Source organism: Pseudovirgaria hyperparasitica, assembly GCF_010093815.1.
Source record: "Pseudovirgaria hyperparasitica strain CBS 121739 unplaced genomic scaffold EJ05scaffold_12, whole genome shotgun sequence".
In the NCBI taxonomy this organism is placed as follows: domain Eukaryota; kingdom Fungi; phylum Ascomycota; class Dothideomycetes; order Acrospermales; family Acrospermaceae; genus Pseudovirgaria; species Pseudovirgaria hyperparasitica.
The window spans coordinates 502,629-525,338 of NW_022985560.1; the positions used below are offsets into that span (position 1 = coordinate 502,629).

Below are 22,710 nucleotides of genomic sequence, written 5' to 3' on the forward strand. Positions count from 1 at the left end.
CCTTCACTGTCCCTAACAACATCCGCGTCTTGTACCATATTTCCACCATCAAAGTAAGCGACCTGTACCAAGTCGATGTACCTTCTTCTGCTTCTGATTCAGTCAATTGGGTACGGTTTGGATTTGAATGGCGTGACCTTGGGATATGTACAAAGGTGCTTCCCATGGCACCAGAACGTTTCTGTTTTCATACTTAAAACATATACATATGTCTGTTAGACGCATTGATCACAAGGAATCGCTATCACTATATCATAATGTATCAATTTCTCCTCAATATGCACGCCTGTACATAACTTGATCGAGCATTGAACCTCTAACGCCGAGCTCGTAACTCAACACGGATTCTGGCAGTGGGGCATCCATCATACTAAAACTAAGCGCCGGAGTTTAGTGCATGGATGAACATCATCGATCGGAACCCAACCTAGAAACCACAACACACAACACATATATGTACAGACTTTCCATCCGGAAGAAGTGTGGTAAAGTCCTCTTTAACCTGCTACAATCGAAACTCATGTGAGCGCTCATCCCACCACATCACCGTCTCAAAAACCATGGTGCGCGATGAACACACGCACCATGTCAAGCTGTCCGACAAGGAAATGACGCGCGCGGGCGCAGAGAGCATGCGAGGCGCATTGGCCGGTGGTACAAAGGTACGTACGTGTATGTATATACCTGTCTACCTACCACCCAATCTCCCCCTCGTCCAATCCTCAATCTCACCGGTATGACGGCGCTTCTGGAGGTCTTACTGGTCGCACGCAAACGTGTCACGTGCGCACGCGCGCCCGGCGTCGTCGCAGGGAGCTCGAGATATGTAAATGATGAGTCTTGGCTTGTGAGGGAGATGAGACGGGCTGGCTGACGTGGTGAATGGTGGAATACAGTGGGCGTTCATAGGCGGGGCGTGCGCAGTCGCGGCATGGAGATTCTCGCCTGTGTATCGGGGCTTGACGATACAGTTCAAAGTGTATGTCGTCCTTTTCCATCTCTGATACATTTGTTACATCATTTCCCCTTTACATATTAGATCCTTGCTGATGACCTTTAGCTTCCTACAAATGTCGTTCATGACATTTGGCTCCATCGTGGGGGCGGAAAAGAGGCTGCGGCAACATGAGTTGGATGTGAGGCGAGAGAAGAAGTTTAAGCGGGATGCGGAAGTGTGGAGAAGATTTGAAGTTGATTTCGAGGAGAGTGGGACATCCGAAGCCAGTGAAAAGAGAAGTTTTAGGCGCAGTGAGGATCAATGAGGCTAGAATCTGTCTGTAGACTCGAGAGTAAGGACGAACGCTGAAATACTTCTGACACGTTGGCTAGATCGACAAAATATTTGTTTTGTGGTGATTATATTGTACTATAGTATAGAGACGCAAATTTATGAACCGCAAACTTAAGACTACCCATGCGATCCCTCATGCTATCAGCCCAAACGGCGCCCAGGTCCACGATTCCATGACGCGCCTGTGGTTCTGCCGGCATTCGGCTCGTCCACATCTCCAGGCGGCGCGAACGCAGTACCGTAAGCTCGCGGTCTCGGCCCTACATGGTCGGCGCCAAAAGCTTGTGCGATCAGTCGCGGAGTCTTGATCCATGGTTCCCTGCTGCCACCGCCAAAGGCCGGCCATATACGGGTGAAAAAATCATAAAGATGGGCAGCGAAGATCCCGGTGGACTGCTCCAAACAGACAGTAGGACCTTCCATGATAAAGGACATCAGGAGCATGGCGAGAGGAAGATATTTGGCAGGGAAATTGATGATGAAAAATTGAATTTGGACATTCGGATTGTCCTGACTGTAGGTGTAGGCAAAGGCGAGAGTAAGAGCTGCGTAGTTCGTGAGTAGGATGTGTAAGGCTGATGGTTGTAGTACGTACCGGACATGAAAAAGAATCCACCTAGGCCAAGGCCACAAGCAACCTAGTGAGAGCTTGTCAGCAACCAGAATTGACAAAATGCTCATTTGTTACACTCAGTGTTCACGCAAATATGATAGTGATGATATGTAGGGTGTCATTACCCCCACCTGCAATCCGGGGCTGCAGCCAGGTTCTCAAGTGACATCCCACCATGCTCACACCCCATACAGTCCTAAATGATTGACTTTTTTGCGAATGATGGGACCTGTATGAAATGCAAGGGTAATCTCCCTCCGTTCCAGGAACCGCTCTCAGCTATTGATAGCTGGACGGGCAGATATAGGAGGTTTTACACGACACGCACGCAACAAGGCAATGTTCAGAAGCAGGAGCGCGACGTACCACTATGCTCGTCATCACGAAGAGTGTATATGTGAAGAAGTCTCCTGGTCTGCTAAAGCGGGGACTTCCAGTCTCCAAACTGCTGCCATATCGATATAAGAAGAAGGGATCCAGGATGATTCCCAGCTTTGGCCCTGTCACTAGGAAGGCAGTCATAGGTCGCCATATCTCGGGAGGAAGCTTGAACACTTGTCGTGATATGAATGCGAAAGGATATAGCGGGATGAGTTTGCCATGTCCTAGCAATGACACGATAAGAGCAGAAGCTGCAAGGGTTCTGTGGACAAATCAGCTGGGAACCAAACGGGTTGTAAATAGTTGAGGTCTTACCTAGACACTGGCGGTGCCTGCCAGAAGACATCCATAATGATTCAATTCTTCTTGATAACTTGGTTAAGCTTGAGAAGAGGAGATGAAAGCTGGAGGATGTAGTCTGGAGGCAGCTGAAGATTTGGTGAAAGGTCAAGGTGGCTTTTCGAAGGTCGGTGCAGTCAGCCCGTGGAAAAAAGTCATGCGTGCTGCCTGGCGCGTGAATCCTGTCTCAGGCAGCAATATTGGCACAACACGTTCGATTTGGAACATGAAGAGCGAATTCACGCAACACATGTTGATTGTGGATGCTCAGTTTTTGAGTACGGTTATGCACCGCATTCTACGTTTGAAAAAAAACGGCATGACTACATAACTGGCTTCTGAAACCCAGCCTCCTTATACGTCAACATCATACATGAGGGAAAACTCCAGACGCCGCTACTTATGCTTTCATGAATTCTCCTACTATCATTTGTCTCATAGAATCGTTTTCAGTTGTGTCTTCTGATTAGCCGTCAGGTTGGTTGGAAACTTAATGTTGACACCAACGACAAAGTCGCCTCTTTCGGTGGGTTTCTTGCTTTTCGGCATGCCGAGATTAGGGAACCGTTCCTTCCACGTCGGCGGCGTCGGTCCACCCGATGCGACCTTTACTTGCTTGCCGTCAATGGTTTGTACAGTACGACTCCAGCCGGTCAGCGCCTCTTTGAGGTCGAGCTCTACGTTATGGGTGATATCGTCTCCGTCTCGGTGGAACAGGGGGTGAGGTTTCTGCAAAATGTCAGTACAGGTCCATCGTAATGTTCGTAGCTATCACTTACTTCCTTGACTATGAAGTGCAAATCCTGGGTACCGCCTTCAACCTGATCGCCAACATCGGAGAATTTGATCTTTGAACCGGCTTTCAAGCCCTTCTTGATCGGTACCTCTAGAATTCTGTCTTGCAGACTCTGCTTCTGTGTTTGCGGGTCGAATGTCTTTCGCTTGATCTTCATCTTCTTTGTGGTGCCGTTGAACAGGTCTTCTAGATTAACTGGAAGTTCCCTTTCCACTACAGTAACCTCAGGGGTAGGAGCGCGGCGCCCAGCACCGTCGAACCGACTGCTCGTAGTTCGGCCCTTCATGCCTGGTATACCTCCCATCCCACCAAAGCCTCCAAAATCGTCCTCATCTCCCATGCCTCCTTGACCTCTGAGAAACTCCGAGAATATGCTCTCTGGATTGCTGAAATGGAAGCCCCCTGCACCTCCGCCAGTGGAAAAGTGGAATGTTCGAGTACCACCGCCTCCTCCCATGCCTCCAAATCCAGGAAAGCCTCCTGAACCATCGAATGGCATACCACCGGCTCCACCATCCTCTGGCGCCGCCTGTCCACCCCGTAGTAAGAACTCGAGGCCGAATTGGTCGTATGTCTTGCGCTTCTCGGGGTCAGAAAGGATCTCGTAGGCCTGCGATACCTCTGCGGAAGGACCATTAGCGTCGAGCGTTTCTTGAGATCATTATGATGAGCCTACCTTTGAACTTTTCGTTGGCTTGTGGGTTGTCTTTGTTCTTATCAGGATGCCATTTCAGCGCTGCTTTCCTGTATGCCTTTTTGATTTCTTCTTGTGTCGCGCTAGGTTGGATGCCTGTGGTATTGAGGGATCAGCTAAGTAATGTACAGATTCGAAGTCAAGATTGTCATCCTGAAGCGCTAGTTAGAGTATTGGAGGTGACTGTTACTTACCTAGTTGATCGTAGAGCTTTGTCTCTTTCACCATGTTTACGTATTGCGGTGGAGGGAAGCGACCAGAATCGTATGTGGCGATGACTATAAAAGTGCGTTCGAAGTAGGTTGCAACGTACGAAGCGAGAGGTGAAAAAGGGAATACAAGGCAAGAACGAAATATGTTGACGTCCTGGTCAGCCGACGCAGCCTCACCGGCGAGAACACCCCACAACGTTCCGACTCCATCGTGCGGGCAGTCCCGCTGCAAACGTCACGCTATCGAACTTTCTGGAAGGTTCGATGTGACCATCACTGATAAACATTGTGCAACAATATCAATCAAGCTTCAGGTCTTAAAGGAGGCATAGTTCTATCAATTAAGACTTGAGGCGCTTCAAAGGATACTAAGTGGGAGCAGAATTATTGTTAATTGCTTGGTACAAAGTGACATACAATGCCAAGATACCCGAACGCCTAAGGCTTCAACATTTCCTATTGTATTCTAAATCCTTACTGGTTCCATGGGTGTGACAATGTGTGGTATTCGATCAGTTATTTACGCCTTTGTACTCCGCCAGGACTCCGCCATGATAGCTTTTCCGCATGACATGGTAATGTACACATATAAGCCTACCATTAGCTATGAAAACGCCGATCCCTACAAGCTCAGGAAAAGACAGACTCGACAAGCTGAAACACTTCAATCGCTATCGCTGTCTCCTCCTTTGGACTTCCGTTTCGCTTTTTTCTCTTTCTTTTCAGCTTTCTTGCGTTTCCGCTCAGCTTTCTCCTCAGGGGTCTCGTCCTCGTGTTTCCTTTTTTTCTTCGTGTCGCCGTTGACGTCGGCTGGTGAGGCTGCTTCGGCCTCATTGCCCGTTGGTGGTACGGGTGCGGCCGCCAAACCGTCTGCCTTCGAGGTGGTCTCAGCCGTAGGGACGTCCTCGATACGTTCTTGCTGAGCATTGCCTCCAAGGTCGGTGTACTCTGCCTTCCACTTGGCCGGAGTATTTTCGTTGAGCCGCCCGTACTTGTCAAGTTTGCCATCAGCCTTGAGCTTCTTTTTCTCTGTGGCCACTGGTCCCATTCCCCATCTCTTTGGGTACAGGTCCCTTTCCATGATGACGCGCTTGATTTTCGCCACAACACCGTGGTCACAAGATGACATTTCGACCGCCGACATTTGTGCAATAGCAATGGCGATAGCCTCGCCCTTGGTAGTCATCAAGACAACTTCTTCGTGTTGGTCAATGCCACTCTCTGAGATAAATGTCAGCAAAATTGCGAAGCGCAAGCAATCGGAAAAGGTTCTTACCATAACGGAGGAGACCTGGTATCATGAGCTTCGCACCATAGCAAATAGCATTCACCGTGCTGTCCTTGACGACGATTCGCTTGTATGTCGTAAGAAGGCTCTCCAGTGGCTTGATGACAGTGCGAAGGTACGATTCGTCGCGATTGTTGTCGTACATCCATTGGGCATCGAGAACATCATGTAGAGTGACCATGTCCTTCTCCTCGTCCATTGCACCACTCCTTACTCTTCTCAGCTCTTGCATATGTGCACCAACGCCTAGCAGGAGACCAAGATGCACACACAAGGTACGAATGTAGGTTCCAGCCTCGCAGCTGACCCAGAAGACCGCCAAGTGCCGATCGTTGTCGAATTCATAGAGCTTGCTCTCGTGGATAGTACGAATCCTCAGTTGGCGCTTTACAGCAGAGATGAGAGGTGGTCGTTGGAACAGGGCTCCAGTCAAGGTTTCCAGTGCTCGAGCAAATTGAGCCTCACCACCAGGGAGTTTATCATGGAGGCGAATCACGCACACGTACTCTTTTCCTGCTCCCTGTTGCGATTTCACAAGGCGGGTGGCGCGGTCAATGCAGACGATGAGGCAGCCAGTGACTTTGGGGTCGAGGGTGCCACTGTGACCAGTTTTTTCGACCCTGCGTACGATGAGTAGGAACACAGAGCATGCGCTGAAGAATCATACCTGAGCATCCGCTTGAGCCATGCCACGACTTCATGACTGGAAGGATTGGACGGCTTGTCGAGATTAATCACGCCAGAGCTGATGTACTGCTTAAGATCGCGCTTGTGAGGGGCACATCCCATGGGTATCGGCATAAAATGAGAGGTGCGAACGAGGACTGTCAACTGTTAGCTTTTTGCGAGCTCCATGGAGGAATCGCGAGCTCAGCATACGGTTGCTATAATTTTTCAGAAGGAGAGGCCAGTCGCTCGTGTCAGGAGCAGGGGCACTGGCCGCTGGCTTGATAGTATAGTCCTTTTCATCCTTCTTGACGAGCGCCATCTTGAAAGATTGGCTAATCACGAAGATGTTTGGCGTAGTCGTTGGAACTCTGCTGTGATCAAGCTTGTATTCTGTGTGGACGACTTTTTCTCTGCATACCACTAACGGATTAGTGTACAGCTGAGCTGCCGCGGTTTAGCCTGTTGAGGCACGAGCCACAATTACAGTGATCGCTGCCAAGATGCGAGGGAGGTACTGGATTTCTCGAAGAAGCATCACCACAACCGATACCATTATCACCACCAATACCACCAGCAAGCGAGCAAATCATGCTACATGCACATACAGTCATCGTTCCGCACATAGTGTCAGCATTTTTGCTTTACCACTACGATGATACGTAGAATGCATGTGTGAAACCACTGGCGAGAAGGCCGCCGCATGGAATAACGAAGGACAAGCCCGGAGGGCAGAAAGAGAAGGCTACAGGGCAACCTATCTGGGCTCCCAGAGGCGTTGAGGCTCGTCAAGGACCACTCTGTCATTCCGGCATAAGCAGTTGATCCCCTTTAGTACATAATTACATACTGTATTGCAGACTGCAAGCCCCCTGCGTGCCAAATCCAACCGTTGACGTGATCCCGATGATCCCAAGCGTCCGCCTCACTTTTATGCCTTGACCAGCCCACTGCCTCACCCGGACCCGGGTCGCCCCCAATAGCTCGCAATGTTGGCCCGCCACAGGACCACAGATATGGCATATAGAGCGGCTCAAGTCCTCCCTCCTCCTAGTCGTACGTCTTCCTCACTCTCCTCTCACCAACAACAGTGTCTCATGTCCTTGGCGTTTGTATGCTCCTGACGTCTGCCTACTCCAGAGCAGATATGAATTGTAGCAATATGATATCCGTGCACGACTTCAGTATCGCCGAGCTATGGAAGCAGTTCTACTGGGTCTGCCAATACGGCGACCTCGACGATGCCTTCCGATTGGCACCAGCTATACGGTATCATCCTGACTTAACGGATGAATACCAAGACAAGTTCGACGAATATCTCGCAGGAATATTAGTCGACTCAATACGACACTGCTCTCTTGCCTGGGTGCGCTTCAGCCTAGATGAAGGCTCCCCTCTCACGCCTTTCGCCATTCACCAAGCTATCTTTCATCCAATGCCTGATCAAGAACGTCTGTTGTTATTTGACACGTTCTTTGAAAGGGGATGGAGCGTCGATTCCATCGATCACAACGGCGCACCCTTCATCCAGTAAGGATCACAATCTCTTTGAGTATCGCGTGTACTTGTACCATGTTTCCTACATTTGTAGGATACTCTCTTTTGTTACATGCTTGAGCAAGACTAGGTCTTCTCCTTTTCACTTTCAAACCAAAACTAAGCAGCATTTCCACGCAGCTCAGTATCTCATTCCCCATTACTGATCTCGTGGTTCATTTCCCACGACGCCAACCTCGACATGATAGATCCGCGCCGCAACAGCTCGGCACTTGATGCTGCTGCATTATATGGTCCGCTGCAAAGCATACAACTCCTTCTCTCCGCCAACGCACACTTCAGCAATGGCTCAGCCTTGCAGCTTGCCATTTCCAGACCAGAAGATGACTCGGTTATCATTCCCATTCTGGAACTACTCCTCGATCAACGAATCTGCATTAGCGATGTCGACCCGGAGCTCGACACCGCTCTCCATGCCTCGGTGTGGCGAGGTAGTCTCCCTCGAGCAAAGCTTCTACTCGAACGTGGCGCGAACCCCTATCAACCGGGGATAACTCGACCGCCCGCTATTCACTATGCGCGTGTGCTCGGGGACCTTGCAATGGAGCACTTCCTATCGTCCTGGTCAACGACGCCCCCACAAGAACGACGGAACAGCTGGATTGTGGTCGATAATGAAGTTGTTCATGGAACAGATGACTGGGAGAGAGTTAATGAATGTCTAGCTGAGATGACTATCGCCGAAGACACTCTGGTCGAGCACTGGGAGGGTTCAGCGCCTGATCATACAGGAACGCAGCGATATCAACCTGTTGCAGCGGCATAACGCTGTATGAAGAGGTCGGCAGGCTCCTCACAACTTTACATTCAAAACATTGATATCCACTTATCATTTTCCCGGGTTGGCGTACTAGGGTCCTGGATTCCATGGATAGGGGCGTAAAATTTCAAACAAGTACAAGGCGCAGATGGCTCCCGGGTATTACATGCATTGCGTGGCATGCCAACTTTCTTCAAGACTCTCTGTAAATCTTACTTGATTGAACGTCTCCATTTAGCCGGGCTAGGTATAACCTTGTATTTGTCCTTTCAATTCTTTTTATAAGGCGAGCAATCAGAGTGTTACGATCCTCACCCCAGGCAGCTATGTATATAGATCGACCAATAGAAATTTTAAGGTTTTGCTGATCGTGTTGATCGTCCATGCGTGATCGAGGCAGTGTACATTACGAGTCAATTATCAGCACTGATACCTTTTCATCCTAAGGAGTATATTTGTTGGTAGTCACTGTCATATTAAGAGAGGATCCAGGTTACTGCTTGGTAATAGTAAAGAGCCTACAATTATAGATCTTTAGTCATAGCTCTAGAAAATGTACACTTAAAGACGGTGCTAAGTACAGCAATTCAACGCTCTATATAGGCGACGTTCCTTGTAGAATTATCAGTGTATAAGAGAAGTATTAGTACCAAAATCATTAATCATATTAATCACACAGGGTTGTTCGTTTAATATAGATAGATAGCCTTATAATATAACTATAGTAGGAGGATCTACTAGGAAGTTTTTTTAACTAATTTACCAACGTAAGCCTCTCTTGGACTAGAACTTAGTTCATACCCCATCTCAAATAATAGTGCGAGTATACCGAAATAAGCATAGCTTTCCGCATTTATGAGCGCAGCGCTCGTAGGTAACTGTTGACAAGCAGTCCACCCTGTCCCGTACTTTTCGTCCCCTATTTCGGTATACAGCACATGCATGAGCTCATGAAGTAATGTAAGGCTAAGAAACGAAACCAATTTGTCTGCTTCGAAGACCTGGAGATTTAGCACCCTATGCGGATCGTTTTTGGTGGCCTCTTGTACGTAGTGCTCCATAGTTCTGAATCCACTTTTCAGCACTGCATCACATAGCGTGAGAGTGTTCCGGCTTTCAGGTATCGTGTCTGCGGTACTGGGGGCTTGATCTCGATACATTATCGCGCCCACACTCGTAGAATATTCTGGGTCCATGCAGCCTGGGAAGTCATTCGTGACCATCCCGCTCTCAGCGTCTTCGAACGTGACCATTCCCCTTACTCTTGTTGGGCTATACATCAATAGTCTTTCAATGATCTCTTCATCTTTTTTGGTATGTAAAGATGGAAACTGACGACGCCAAGATTTTATCATTTCCTGGAGTGGGGATTGTCCGCTCTCTTGGTCAAGTTTGATCTTCCACCGCTTATCGTTGTCGCAGTAGAATAGCGCCTCTGCGTCGAAGAATTGAGGCGAAGGTCTCATTTCCGTTACACTACGCATAACAGATGCCACCCTCCGGGCGGTACTTTCATACGCAGAGGGATCCCTAGGATCAAACATACGACGGAAGGCACGATCGATGCCAGGGGGACTATCTTTTAGCTCTAAATAACGATGAGCTAGTCTAGCACTTCTTATCACCTCGTCCATCACATCCTTAACACCTGGAAAATCTGAATATTTATCGCATGACTCGTGCCAAGCGTATGTCCGGGCCGAGGAAAGAGTTAATAAACTTAGTAATAACACTAGGAGTAGCATTACCATATTTGATAATCAAGAGTCCAAATAAGAGGATGTGAGGGAAATAAAGAGTTATAGTGAGTAATAGTTATAGCAAAACAGCTCTTACATTATGCAGAGTTCTTAGTATTTATTATAGCATGATATAATATAGGTAGCGCGTCATTTTTGAAGACCCAAACCTAGTCTATCTCTTTCTACTAACCGGTATATAAAGCGATAATTTGCTCAAGATATAAATAGTAACGTCCTTAGTCCTGGTATATTAGAATTAAGTCCTAGAAGAGGTTCAACTTACGGCCATACCATTCCACTAACAATGGTAATGCCTCACGGCTTAATACCGCACGATTTATACCTAATAAAGAATCATCTCTAGCTCGTAGTAGATAATTTGGTATATAATATATTTCATATGCTTAAAATACTTCTAGTATAGTGATGTGATAAATGACTTCTTAACACCGCTCTCACGTAGTATCCTTATATATATCTCTATCTCTTTCTTCTCTTATCTCTTACTTCTCTTATCTCTTACTTCTCTTATCTTTTCTAACTATATATATAGACTCTGTCTATAGCTACATACAAAATATTAGTAACGTATAAGGACTTGATACTCAGAAACGCAGAATCTACGGGACACGCTAATAAAATAAGTCTCATCTTAATAACTAATAGGAATACTTCTATATTAAGTATAAGTAGCGCGGCTTTAATATCTATTGAGGGAGTACAGCCGTAAGGATTCCTCTTAGGTGTGGTAGATACAGCAATGACCGAGTGCAAGGACCACCAAGTTGATAACCACTATGAGGTGTGACATTTCGCAACGCGGCTGATTGAAGCTGTGTGCGGTATTTTTCATTCGTACCAGGTGGCGTTAGCGTCTGGAAATTCAGGTCTCTCAAAAGTTAAGGTTTGAAGTCATAGTGATCCAGGGTTTCAATACATACTCTGCACGTTCAAATTTGAGAACTCTACATTGCTAAGTGGTATGGTATGACCAGGTGGTAAGGTAGTATAGACCCTCAGCTACAAAGCTATAGACTTTGAATCAGGATGCTGTAATAGACACATTGAATAACTGCGGAATGAATCGTCGGGACATTTATCATCTTGGATCTAATTATAGAAAAGCATGGATCCGTGTGCGGATAGGATTTGACCACGCGGACGAGACGGCACAGAACTGAGTGAATACATAGTGATAGCGAGCAATTTATTTCTCAGCCAAACGGCCTCATTTGCACGTTCTACAAACGGACCAATCAAAGCAACTTCTCCTCTTATGCTCTATTATTCTTTCTTGGACTATAGACCGCGAAAGAACCGGCGACGAGTGACCACTTGCTTTTGTCTAGTTGCACAGCAGGGGGGGGGGTGCATTGAGCCCATGTATTCTACGTAGGAAACGTCGTGGGAATGTATGTGTACCAGTGAGGAGTGAGTGAACCGCATTTGCGTTGGAATTCCTTTGCGTGGCACACGTGTTCGTGTTTGTATGAACGCGACGCACACGCATGGACATGTAGGAAGCGTCCGCACCCCAGTTAGATACTAGATTTCGGGCGACGAATCACAACACAGACGCCTCACTCTTCGTCGAGTGGCTGAGCGATCCATGGTGACTGAGCGGGCGTCCGTGCGGTTGACTTACCTGTGCAGTACTCGGGACTGGGATTATTAGTAGTGGACTTGAAGTGGATCAAACAGGAAGTCCACTGGGAGTAATTAGTAATCATGAAAGCGCACAATAAGGAATTAAGCCGAGCAACCTGACTCGAATAAATGTGGACACCAGTAATCCAGTAGCGAGTTATTATTTATGCTAGGCACAGGGAATGTCGCGCGGACAGTGAGAACGGGATTCATGCATCCCGGTTCATTAATTAGACTGTGAGATAACGTGTGGCATAAGACCAGTATAGATCATCAACACTCTCCCGGCTTGTTTCTGATTACCGCCCTGCGTGTGGCGTGCTTCCTTCGCTGAGGGGCGTCCCAATCAATGCTTCATGTAAGGTTTATAGGTTAATGCATGAAGGATGTTGTGATGACAGAAGTCAGCCTGGCGAGTACAAAGGCACGCTTTATCTCGTGCCGTGATGATATATCATCTCAACATGAAAGTAAAATACTGGTGACGAAGGCCTGTCAATATTGACCAAGCGAAGATGCCGACGGAAAGAGGATGGCGAGGAAGCATCAAAATATTTACGAGCGCGCGTGTTGTGGGGCGACGACTTACAGTCGTGGTCTAGGCTCATGTGTCGAATCATCCCCATCGTCCTGCGCTTCCAAATCAGGATCGATATCAAACATCAAAGACCCTCTGGTAATGTAAATGTTATCCAGAGTTTGCATCTGCGGACAATCTGTAACCCTGGTTGACGTGGTGAGAGAACGTTGGAATAAAGATATATTCGTCCTATTTTACGTTAGCTTGACACGCGGCAGGGATAACAGGGCGATACATACGCAGACGCCTCAGTGCTCGCGCTTCCTTTACGGGCCCTCCAGCTTGTCCAGAACTTCGCTTTACTTCCCACACTACTGATCGTGACTCGTGATGGATTCGATGTGATGCTCGAGTGTTGTTGGAGCAGGCTTGGGAAGAGTTTTCCGAGCCCGAGTAGGATCAGCCAGCCACGGTATCTGGTGATTGCTTCTGCACCAGTGCCGAAAAACAGGAATGCAAGTAGACCAGCGACGACGCGAACCCATATTGTAGGATCAATAACGCCGTCCATGGGAACCAAGATGATGGTGCTGCTCCAATGGTCGTGAATCACTGACCATGAATAAGGCTCAAGTTGGACCATTGCGAGGTTTGCGGACAAGCTGTAGAGCTGCAGTGGTAATGTGATAGTGAGAAGAACCTGTGTCATGGCAAAGAGGCGGATGAAGCGAGCCTTGGTGGTCCTCGAACGCTCAAGGAGTGCTGAAAATTGTCGTCGATACCTATACATGCGATACATGACCGTCACTGGCGATATGTCAGCGCGTGATACAGACGAGGGCGAGGGAGTACGTACGGGCATAGAATGAGGCTACAGACGTGATAAGCACCGGCACAAGCCAGATGAGCACCAACGTCACCCAATTGTAGCTGATTGGGACTGTGCAGCCGCTCACCGTCAATATAACATAGCGTGCCGGCTGATCGATCGCTAAGTGCAATATTGACAATGCCGCTGGGAGTCCAAAACATAGTGTTAGGTCAAGTGTCGTCTTTTTGATCCTATCGTGTCGAGACTGATTGATGACTGCGCGGTCTGTATCCATGACCTTTGCAAGACCTTGCATGATACAGACCAATGAGCCCGAGAGAGCATAATCGGCCGCTAGAAGAAGTCGGACCTGGATGTCGCAAAGACCTTGACCATCCCACCAAGTGCTTGTATCGTCAGTCGGCCATATCAGCGCATTAGTGACTGTGACGAGGTTGAGGATGATGAGCCATAGCAATAGACTGAACAGGGCAATATTCCTGTTCTTGAAATGCCAAATGAGAGGCGGAATGTCCACGACGACAACGATTGCGGCCAGCGCAACGAGCACGACTCTTGTGGGGGACATGCTGTGGGAAGGTTGAGAATTCGCAGACATGTAGTAGAATATATATCCCAAAGGGTTTTGGGGGATATTTCCAACTTTCCAAGTCTACTATTATTCTTTGGAGGGGCAAAGCTCATGTTGATGAAGGTGTGATAGTACAGGAAGGGACAGGCTGTGGACTGGAGTCTCATAGACCGTGTCATTTTGAATAGGATCTAACCAGAATAACGCATCGCCCATGCCAAATTAAATAGAATAGGCTGCAATGTGATACGACGGTTCACTTGTGTGAGCGGGAAACGAATACTTCCTAGATAACAATGTTGAATGCCGCACACACAAACAAGGAACAAAAGGTTCACAAGTATAGGACAAACAAGAGTATAACGAACACGAGATAAATGATTCTATCTGGCGAAGATAGCGATTCGTTGAGTATGCAGGTATTTGAGTCCAAGATATGCAACATTGTGGATGCGGCCCTAAGTCTGGAGCGGGAGGTTACCGTATCGGGATGTGAATAGAAGAGGCGTCGTCCCGAACGGGGTTTGAATAGTAAATGAATGTCGACCAGGGTCGGGAGACGACCCGTCCGTACCGTCAAGCTTTTGGAGATAGTCGTACGACCACATGGTCTTTTCTATTAAGAGTCAGATTTGTGTTTGGGTAGAGGCTCCATGAAATTCTATGTCAATGGATCGACAACATAGCTGGGCGTGAAAAGCTTGTGGCGACCTTGGTGAGCCATATTACGCGGTTTGAAGACTACAGCGCAAGTGCATGACTGACCCAGAAATGTGTTAGCAAAATGCAGTGGCGTTAAGCTTCTCGTCCGGTTTTGTGAGTTGTGAAGTTGTGAGTGAGAGTTCCATGTATGTGTGCCTGGCGTGACTCGGAGAAGACGAAAGTGTGAGGCCCCGAGCAAGTCGGCCTTACAAGGCATCAAGATATCAAGATATTAAGGCACCGAGGCACCACCCTCCAAATCCCTGATGTCGATCACTCCTGGCCGGGAATTGCGGGATTGGGCTGGAAGATTATCACATGCGCGGAAGCTTCAACTAACCACTCGCACGAATCTACGCATCTGTATCTGCATTTCTCCTGCATTTCAGCTGCAAATGATTGACAGCCACCGTCCGGATGGCAGCGTCAACCATATCCTCGCGCTTTCCGCTGCGCTTCTGTTCTTTGTTCTCTTCGATACCTCAAGACGCCGTGGATAGCTCACCATCGCGGGCGGGCACCTAAGCAGTTAGTTTCACCTCGACGTCATCCATCTGTAAACATCGGACTGCTCAACTCATGTTTCAAGCTCTGTCGACGACCATCATCATGGGAGACCGCACTGCCTCTCCTCCTCTCGAGATGCGTCGCAGCACCTCCACTCCGTTTCTACGAGAACAGCGCCAAACGACTCGTGCTGCCACCTTCGCTGAGGGCGTGCGTCCCACCCAACCTCCAGGTCTTACTCGGCGTCGCAGCTCCCTCTTCTCGTCCTCTTCCTTCGACGATGCTCGTCATTCCATAAAGTCTTCCACCGATGATCTTCTGAGTCCTGGCGCCCTCGAGAAATTGACGTCTGAAGACACCTCGCATTGGCACTCGGTGCCTCTGGTGTTTGCCATTCTTCCAGCCGTCGGAGGTCTGCTGTTCAACAATGGCAGCTCAGTTGTCACAGATATACTGCTACTTGGCTTGAGCACCATGTTCCTGAACTGGTGCGTGCGCACTCCATGGTAAGTAGGCTGTCCTATTTACGATGAGCATGTATGTCTAACGCTTGTCAATAGGGACTGGTACAACTCAGCACAGCATGTGCTCATAATATCCAAGCAAATTGATGATGAGCCTTCTGAAACAATTTTTGAAGAGGATAGTGACGCCGAAGAAAATACTGGTCAAGACCAGAAGCCATCGGACAGTATTCTTACTCCCGCTGCGGAGCCTATTGGTCAACAGAAACAGAAACAGCGGCAGACAGATGAGCAGAAATATGCGAGTGCTGAGTTGCGGAGAAACGAATTGTTGTCTCTCGCAGCTTGCTTTGCTGGCCCAGTATTAGGCGCCTACCTTTTGCATTACATTCGCTCATACCTGACACGCCCATCCGAGGGTTTGGTCTCGAACTACAATCTGACAATCTTTGTACTAGCTGCAGAACTGCGGCCGGTATCGCATCTGATTAGACTACAGCGTGCTCGTATCATGCATCTCCAGCGCATCGTGCAACGCGAGCCTTCCCCACCTGAGGCGGTTGACAGCCAAGCAGTGCAGGATATCTTGATGCGAGTAGAAGCAATCGAGTCTCGTGCTGCGGAACAGGAAACCCGTGACGGGACTGATCTTTCTCAGAAGGATACTCGGGTCACGGAGATAAGTGCGTCAGTCCGCCAAACCGTGCAACCGCAGCTGGATGCCTTAAATCGCGCTGTTCGCAGATATGAGAAGAGATACACGACTCAGACCATACAAAATGAAGCGCGTCTCCATGACCTCGAGGTCCGACTCAAAGATGCGCTATCTCTGGCAGCCGCTGCTGCTCGAACCGGGCAGAAGCCGGGTGTCATCGCGAAGCTTCTGCAATGGATCAGTAGCTGCTGCTCTTTTTGGATGAATGGTATTTTCAGCATCATCATATACCCATTTCAAGTATTCATGGATCTAGTCGGTGGCATAAAGCACTGGATAGCACCGACTGGTAGGTCTGAAGTTTCGAGGAAGCGCCCTCTCAATAAAGGGAGCGCCGGCCGGCATGTGTCACCTGGCACGGGTCGCTTACATGCATCTCGTGGGCGGCCACGATGAACCTTTAGTATGTGCGGCTGTGAAGCAAATAATGCCCAAAGCAAGCCGATGAGTTTATGCCGCAGCATTTGAAACGTCCAGATCTTACCCATCAAGCCTCGTCCATTTGGCTCGAGCGCTCCAATTATCTGAGATGGTAGAGTTGTCCGTGAGATTTAAGCGTGCAATACTGGACTACGTTAAAGATCGTTATGGTCTAGCACACCAATCCGTTTCTCAGTATGTCGTCCGTTTGTTCGCATGCCTCAGACTATCGTAATTTGATCGTTCACTATGCCCGAGAGGTTGGCTGTTGAAGACAATGCACCTCATCATCGAAAATAATTGATATCAGCGATTGAATTTCCCTCTAAAAGCGCTCGATGACCCTTCGATGCTCTATCTGAGTTCGTTCAAGCAAGGACCAAGTCTTCAGATGTAGAGGCATCATGATGTTCGTGTACAAGGCGATATATGGGCCTCCAATAGCGAAGAGACCTAAGATTAACACTTCAAATGACTCGTTGACCAGTTGTCGTCGAGAATGGAACTCGTCGGCTACAGGCCTGCATATAAAGGACCATGTATTGCAGGTATTCGGAAGTGTCCTGATACTACGGACGGCCTAGAAACCAAATATGTAGCTGAGCAGCATAATTTGCGCGAACCAAATCTCATGGTCAGGCAAGTGTCTTGGTTTCTCAAAGGTCCATATGTTAACATATTTCCAGTCTGCTCTGTGGAGCATCCCTAGTGCATAGCACGTAAGGATCCAAACGAGGGCATGAATACTCGGCTCTTAACCATGACGCAGGCGCGCAGGCGTATCTTTTCTTTTCCGAATACTGCCGTATAATCTAACAAGGCGATAGTGGTAGTCACGTCTACTCTGGTCTCGCGTGGAGAGTTGGTCTAATTACAATGCAATCTCACTTTACTCTTGCCCTCTCTGTATTTCTCACCCTTGTGGGGACGCCGTGTTCTGCCTTGAGTTTGTTCAGACACCGGCTTATTCTCTGCATCGAAAATGTGACTATACACTCCCGCGTCGTATGCGTTTGGGACTGAATTTCGCGTTGTGCGTGACGGTCAGAGCTTTCGCATACCTCCACGTTGGTGCCAGAGCCAGAAGTCGTACACAACATACCTATGAGCCACCTGTTTGCATGAATGGAAAGATATGTACAAGGATATTTAAAGTGGTGATGCCCTGTTCTCTGCGTACACATAGAAATACAACTTCTCGATAAACCCCTTACTCGCCGCTTGAGCCAAACTTCCAATTAGGCCGAACGCCTGCGCTTTCTAGGATGATGTTCTCCTTCACGATATCTGTCTGCCTCAGGATGCCTTTTCCGACCCCAGTTTGTAGCTGGTGGCGAAGATGGAAGTTTGCTCTTCACATCCGTATATGTCTCATCTTCAATGTCTGTATGTGTTTCGTCCTCCATCTCCGCTTGTTGCTCCTTCGTATATGCTTCTTCATAACTTAATAGTCCCATGCCCCGCCTGGCGCATGGAGAACTCGGAAGCTCACTTTCCATCTTTGGCACACCGTTCCCATATTCTCCGATCAGAACACGTCGTTCTTGTACGAACGAAGTTGGTACAGAGGATTGAAGCACGTAAGAATCTCTTACCGCGGAGTCTTCGTCAGACGAGGGAAAGAAGTCCTCCGTCGGCGGGAAGTTGCGAGGTTCTTCGTGGGGATGGGTGGCTTGTCTCCGACTATCGTCGATTCGCTTGTAGAAAATGATATCCCGAAACTCCTCGAACTGTTCAATGGTCATACCGACTCCTCGTCGGGTCGCAACGGCGGGGCCACTACAACTTGGTAATATGTATGATGTCCCTGGCTCATATAGATTCGCCGTATCTCTGTACGATTGAATATCGGCTTCCGTAACTGAATCGAGCTCAGCCTGAGTGGGTATTATTATCAGATCTTCGTCCCCACCTTGGTATAGTGGCTGCTCGATCGATTCTAATGTTTCAGCCCGTTCTTCTGGTTGGTTCCGTTCATCCGAGCTGCTCTGTGCCACTAAGATGGTCTCGTCATCCGAGATAGTTTGTTCGTCTGAGAAACTTTGTTCTGTTGGGATGTATTGTTGTTCTAGTCCGATTTCAGCCTGCAATTTCCCTTCAACTCCAACCTGATCTTCATCTCCTTGGCCACCTCTGAGTGTTGTCTTGGTCGGGTTGGGAGCCCAAATGATGCCTTGCAATATAATGTCTCCCTGGCCCTCGCACTCAGTGTTCCTTGCATCGGACATGAGCCATTCATCAAAGTCAAAGTCCGGGTCTATCTCATTCTCTTGCTCATCACTAACCACCAGATCAACAGGATGATGATAGCCCAAGAGTGTCTGCCAATGAAATTTTTCCGCATCGTTTGACGTGTACGCTGGATTTTTTGGGGTGCTCATTGCTGAATCTGCTCGCATATCGTCTATTGGATTCAGTTCTGTAAAAATAGGAGCTTGTATAGCCCCCTTTGCCAAGATTCCGTACTGATCGAGGGCTTGTTGAGGAAACTCGTGCTGCATGGAAACAGAGGAGGGTTCGCCGTTATATTCATTTTCGCTTTGCGGATAGGTAACTATTGTGTTCATTGCTGGGAACTCATGCCATTCATTGTAAGTCGCCTCGGCTGCCACTACTGTACCAGCTGTGATCTCCTGTCAATATCAGCGATTCTATCAGTATGAGATGGTCGTTATGCACTAACAAGTTCGTCGACATGAGTACTGATGGAATGTTCTGTTTCCCGTGGAGATGTAAGTAGAAAGTGAACGTCCTGACCACCTGCAGACCTCAGCGGCGGGCTCGAATAGTATACCGCAGGTAAATGCTTACGCCTTGACATGGTCATATTGTGAGTTGCAAGTGTGTCTGTGACATCGACTGAGCAGTCTTCTTGATCTCCATCTGAAGAATATGGGATGTCTCCATCGGGAAGGGCAGTATTGTTGGTTGTGATAGCTGCACCTTCCTCATCACTCAGCTCACGAGAAGTATCACGCCAGACTTTTGTTAGAATCGCTCCCATAGCTCGAATTCTTTTTTTCTCTTTAATATCTTCAATTTCAGCTAGAAGAACTATTTATACAGTATCATGTTATGCTCCAAAAACGATGCTTAAGTATGACGAAATTTCGTTGCTATTGTTTTCACCGCTTCAAAGCGCATGACCCTCATTCACAGAACCATCGAAGCGGTCCTCATCAGCTTCATTGTCACCATAGTTTTGGAACTCTTGAGCATATTCTTCATCTCCGTCATCTCGTTCATACTCACCAAAGTTCTTCCGTTCGTTGTTTTGTTGGTTCTCCGCGTTATCAAGGTCTTGGACATCTTTGATCGTTCTCTTCCTCTTCCCGCCATCTTCTTGTTCCTCAGTATGGTGTGTATGTGCTCTATAGAAGAACTCAAGCTTTGGAAGGTTTTCGTATCTTCTGATGACCTCGAGTAGCTGTGGCTGGAGGCTGACATCGACGTCAAGCCAGCCGAGATGTTTGTGCTGCTGCTTGTATGGATTGATTCCGTCAAAGTAAAGTTTCTTCAGTGCATCGTAGTCGCTTTTTCTCGGAATTTTTCGTCTCAATGCAAGCAGCGCTTGGTACATTCTTTCATCCACGCCAAGCGACACATCGAGACTGTACGATATAGAAGTGCGCTTAGCATCGTCGATCTGCGCTATTATCCATTTATCTTCTTTCTCAGGATTATTCTCCGTTGCATTTTCGTCAAGAAGTAAGTTCCAGCAAACTCCGAGCAAGATCTGGAATGGATGGAGAGTTCCAGTCTTGAGCGCTTTCTGCAGCTCTTCCCCAGCTTTTTTAGTCATAGACCCTTTCTTTGAAGAGGATATCCGGCCGCATATATTTCTGAACCGCTGCGCTCGCATACTCAGTGCATTCCTGTCCATGTCGAACATTCTCTTGACCCAGACCTTCTCTGCTTGGTCCCACTCTCGCTGTGTATAGTTTGTCCGAAGGATATTGTCGCCATTCCTGTCCTTCCGAATCTCATACTTGTGGTCTCTTTCATAGAACACGAATTGTTCGTTTCTGGGTAGGGTACGTACGATGATGTCGTGCAGTTGAGCTCCTTTCGCCAACCAGTAGTCGATCAACCACTTCTCTACCTTGCGGCTAATTCGGAGGGGAAGAAATGGGACATCTGTTAGCGGGACACCCCGAGGACCTATAATGGGATTTCCTCTGGAATCCAGGAGATCAGAAGATCTGCTCTTGCTCTGATGCTCACAGCAGATGACGCCGAGTAAGGGGGGTAGGTTCTCGTCTGAATATTGGAACGAGTCGGTACTGAACGAAGTAAAGTCCTCCTCACCGTCGAAGCGTTTGCCTTGCTCTGTCTCGCGCTTTCGGTGCCTGCGGAAACGTTTACTGAGCTTGATTGAGGGCGTCGTGTCGTCGATGTATATGTTGACGGCCCCATCGTAATCAGTTCCTCCACCTCTCTGAGGAATTCTAGCTGCCTGTCCAATAGTAATCTGCTCAGGGCCTTGTTTGAGCACACTTGCCTTAGATGGGCCCACCGGAATGGTCCGCGGCTTGCCCATGATGCTATGTTGTGATTGGATGGGGACTAGCTTTGAATTCTTCATTTTCTTAAGAGACTTGAATGCGTTATTTGTCATCGAGGGTGGTATTTCCATTGAATAATCCGTTAGTCCTGCCTTATAGCTTGGCATTTCGGTTTTTTGACGTTTGGGAGTTCTGGTCTCTGACATAGATGGCTGGTTGATGTCGCGGCCTTGACTCAGTGCAGTGATTGGCGCCGTAGGTCTGGTCCATTGTCCATACGCTGATGTTGGTAGCGGTTGTGGAGAACTATATGTCCCGTAATGCCAATTTTGCTGATACTCAGTGTTATTCAAGGATGGGCTGTTGAATGTGAGGTTACCTCCCACCCCGTATTGAGATATGGGGTTGGGCCTGGACTGCTCTTTACCCACTCGAAAGGGTTGTGGCGAAGGAGCTGACTGGAGTGGACTCTGAAGATTTGACGTCGTCGAGACATTCACATAATTATGAACATTGGAGTGCTCGGCAAAGTTCGACAAAGGGAGAGGATTTGACATTGAAGATGGCGCTCCCATGTTCATGTTGTTGTTGGATCGCGCTGTGTTGAACCAGTTTTCGTTCTGGTTTACATGCCGAAAGCCACCAGTACTCATCATGGTGCCACCAAATGTGGTCATGCTCGGCAAACCAAAAAGGTCCATGGTATCTTCAGCCTGGTTAACGGGACCAGGGTAAGTATGGTTTATTTGCGATGTTTCCGATAATGGTGTCCCTCGCTTCAATAGCATATGGTCCATTGGGTGTGTTACGTTCTTCGAGTCAGATTCAAGCGGCTTCGTATCAGCTCCTGTGGAATAATAGTCCGGAGTGGAGAATATAGTGTTCCCCTGTGATAGTTGAGCCAGGCCATGTGCGTGTATCAGATTTGGATTTCTATTTCACGTCAGCTTTCGCACAACTCACTCTTGATATCGTGGATTTATTGAGTATCAATGTAGGTAAACATACTCTGTACGGTTACTGTTCTCCTCCAGTGCTTTGAAGTGTACTTGTGCTTGCGTCGAAGATCTATTGTTGCATTGCTTAGTCAAATTATAATCGCTAAAACTCCGAAATACTGGAGAGAATGCATCACTCACGTCAAAACATCTTCTTCTTCTTCTTCTTCGCTCTTGATTCCGGACTGCTCTCCTGCCTGAGAGAGCATCTCACTACTCGGCGTCAGTATCGACCTCTGATGTAGACATAGTAAGCTTCAGGAAAGAGGCCATACGTACTTTGAGGCATAGCTGTCGTCAAACTCGCCTTTAATTTCTAGATAGTCGTCTTCTTCATATTGTAATTCCTCTGCCTTTACTCCTTGATCTTTCAACCAGTCATCGAAGTTGAGAGCCGGATATACGCTACGCTCCGTGGGAGTATCCCTTTTCGAAAAATCCATCGAGACCAGGGGGTGTGTTCTGTGTTCGTATACCACAGTAACTCCTG

At 48.0% G+C, this 22,710-nt stretch overlaps 9 protein-coding genes across 9 annotated transcripts; 3 read left to right on the top strand and 6 right to left on the bottom strand.

The window, feature by feature from the left end:
- The first annotated feature begins 363 nt into the window (after nucleotides 1-363).
- Nucleotides 364-1,347, top strand: EJ05DRAFT_83370 (uncharacterized protein). Its single transcript, XM_033750005.1, has 3 exons — nucleotides 364-662; nucleotides 897-979; nucleotides 1,061-1,347. The coding sequence occupies exons 1-3, from the start codon at nucleotides 561-563 to the stop codon at nucleotides 1,260-1,262; spliced, it is 387 nt and encodes a 128-aa protein (XP_033598399.1). The 5' UTR covers nucleotides 364-560; the 3' UTR covers nucleotides 1,263-1,347.
- On the bottom strand, nucleotides 1,328-2,737 carry EJ05DRAFT_539788 (DER1-domain-containing protein). The gene is made up of 4 exons (XM_033749546.1): nucleotides 2,601-2,737; nucleotides 2,271-2,547; nucleotides 1,887-1,929; nucleotides 1,328-1,836 (listed from the first exon to the last, which is right to left on the bottom strand). The coding sequence occupies exons 1-4, from the start codon at nucleotides 2,633-2,635 to the stop codon at nucleotides 1,433-1,435; spliced, it is 759 nt and encodes a 252-aa protein (XP_033598400.1). The 5' UTR covers nucleotides 2,636-2,737; the 3' UTR covers nucleotides 1,328-1,432.
- Nucleotides 2,738-2,864: 127 nt separating this feature from the next.
- EJ05DRAFT_532624 (DnaJ-domain-containing protein) lies at nucleotides 2,865-4,342 on the bottom strand (the record flags this gene model as incomplete). Its single annotated transcript, XM_033749081.1, has 4 exons — nucleotides 2,865-3,353; nucleotides 3,404-4,041; nucleotides 4,097-4,210; nucleotides 4,309-4,342. 4 exons carry the CDS (start codon nucleotides 4,340-4,342, stop codon nucleotides 3,060-3,062), a joined length of 1,080 nt encoding a protein of 359 aa, XP_033598401.1. The 3' UTR covers nucleotides 2,865-3,059.
- A 648-nt stretch (nucleotides 4,343-4,990) lies between these two features.
- EJ05DRAFT_502422 (centromere/microtubule-binding protein-like protein cbf5) lies at nucleotides 4,991-6,602 on the bottom strand (the record flags this gene model as incomplete). Its single annotated transcript, XM_033747253.1, has 4 exons — nucleotides 4,991-5,547; nucleotides 5,603-6,234; nucleotides 6,282-6,438; nucleotides 6,494-6,602. The coding sequence occupies 4 exons, from the start codon at nucleotides 6,600-6,602 to the stop codon at nucleotides 4,991-4,993; spliced, it is 1,455 nt and encodes a 484-aa protein (XP_033598402.1).
- Nucleotides 6,603-7,251: 649 nt separating this feature from the next.
- EJ05DRAFT_478008 (ankyrin) lies at nucleotides 7,252-8,968 on the top strand. Its single transcript, XM_033744360.1, has 2 exons — nucleotides 7,252-7,810; nucleotides 7,958-8,968. Exons 1-2 carry the CDS (start codon nucleotides 7,443-7,445, stop codon nucleotides 8,601-8,603), a joined length of 1,014 nt encoding a protein of 337 aa, XP_033598403.1. The 5' UTR covers nucleotides 7,252-7,442; the 3' UTR covers nucleotides 8,604-8,968.
- A 366-nt stretch (nucleotides 8,969-9,334) lies between these two features.
- On the bottom strand, nucleotides 9,335-10,402 carry EJ05DRAFT_518542 (uncharacterized protein; the record flags this gene model as incomplete). Its single annotated transcript, XM_033748697.1, has 1 exon — nucleotides 9,335-10,402. Exon 1 carries the CDS (start codon nucleotides 10,346-10,348, stop codon nucleotides 9,335-9,337), a length of 1,014 nt encoding a protein of 337 aa, XP_033598404.1. The 5' UTR covers nucleotides 10,349-10,402.
- A 2,169-nt stretch (nucleotides 10,403-12,571) lies between these two features.
- Nucleotides 12,572-13,906, bottom strand: EJ05DRAFT_502426 (STE3-domain-containing protein; the record flags this gene model as incomplete). The annotated part of the gene is made up of 3 exons (XM_033747254.1): nucleotides 12,572-12,755; nucleotides 12,806-13,313; nucleotides 13,363-13,906. 3 exons carry the CDS (start codon nucleotides 13,904-13,906, stop codon nucleotides 12,572-12,574), a joined length of 1,236 nt encoding a protein of 411 aa, XP_033598405.1.
- A 1,314-nt stretch (nucleotides 13,907-15,220) lies between these two features.
- EJ05DRAFT_487775 (uncharacterized protein) lies at nucleotides 15,221-16,693 on the top strand (the record flags this gene model as incomplete). The annotated part of the gene is made up of 2 exons (XM_033745639.1): nucleotides 15,221-15,624; nucleotides 15,679-16,693. 2 exons carry the CDS (start codon nucleotides 15,221-15,223, stop codon nucleotides 16,691-16,693), a joined length of 1,419 nt encoding a protein of 472 aa, XP_033598406.1.
- A 782-nt stretch (nucleotides 16,694-17,475) lies between these two features.
- EJ05DRAFT_518544 (uncharacterized protein) lies at nucleotides 17,476-22,663 on the bottom strand (the record flags this gene model as incomplete). The annotated part of the gene is made up of 6 exons (XM_033748698.1): nucleotides 17,476-19,350; nucleotides 19,401-19,762; nucleotides 19,970-22,155; nucleotides 22,231-22,290; nucleotides 22,362-22,433; nucleotides 22,500-22,663. The coding sequence occupies 6 exons, from the start codon at nucleotides 22,661-22,663 to the stop codon at nucleotides 17,956-17,958; spliced, it is 4,239 nt and encodes a 1,412-aa protein (XP_033598407.1). The 3' UTR covers nucleotides 17,476-17,955.
- Between the last annotated feature and the right edge of the window lie 47 nt (nucleotides 22,664-22,710).

Bases quoted from the DNA above. Each gene is read 5' to 3' on its own strand.
- EJ05DRAFT_478008 (XM_033744360.1), top strand. From the start codon at position 7,443: ATGATATCCGTGCACGACTTCAGTATCGCCGAGCTATGGAAGCAGTTC. The intron at 7,811-7,957 runs GTAAGGATCACA...ATTTCCACGCAG, and splicing joins AACGGCGCACCCTTCATCCA to CTCAGTATCTCATTCCCCAT.
- EJ05DRAFT_83370 (XM_033750005.1), top strand. From the start codon at position 561: ATGGTGCGCGATGAACACACGCACCATGTCAAGCTGTCCGACAAGGAA. The intron at 663-896 runs GTACGTACGTGT...GGTGGAATACAG, and splicing joins CATTGGCCGGTGGTACAAAG to TGGGCGTTCATAGGCGGGGC. The intron at 980-1,060 runs GTATGTCGTCCT...GATGACCTTTAG, and splicing joins TTGACGATACAGTTCAAAGT to CTTCCTACAAATGTCGTTCA.
- EJ05DRAFT_539788 (XM_033749546.1), bottom strand. From the start codon at position 2,635: ATGGATGTCTTCTGGCAGGCACCGCCAGTGTCTAG. The intron at 2,548-2,600 runs GTAAGACCTCAA...ATTTGTCCACAG, and splicing joins CAGGCACCGCCAGTGTCTAG to AACCCTTGCAGCTTCTGCTC. The intron at 1,930-2,270 runs GTACGTCGCGCT...AGCTCTCACTAG, and splicing joins TCGTGATGACGAGCATAGTG to GTTGCTTGTGGCCTTGGCCT.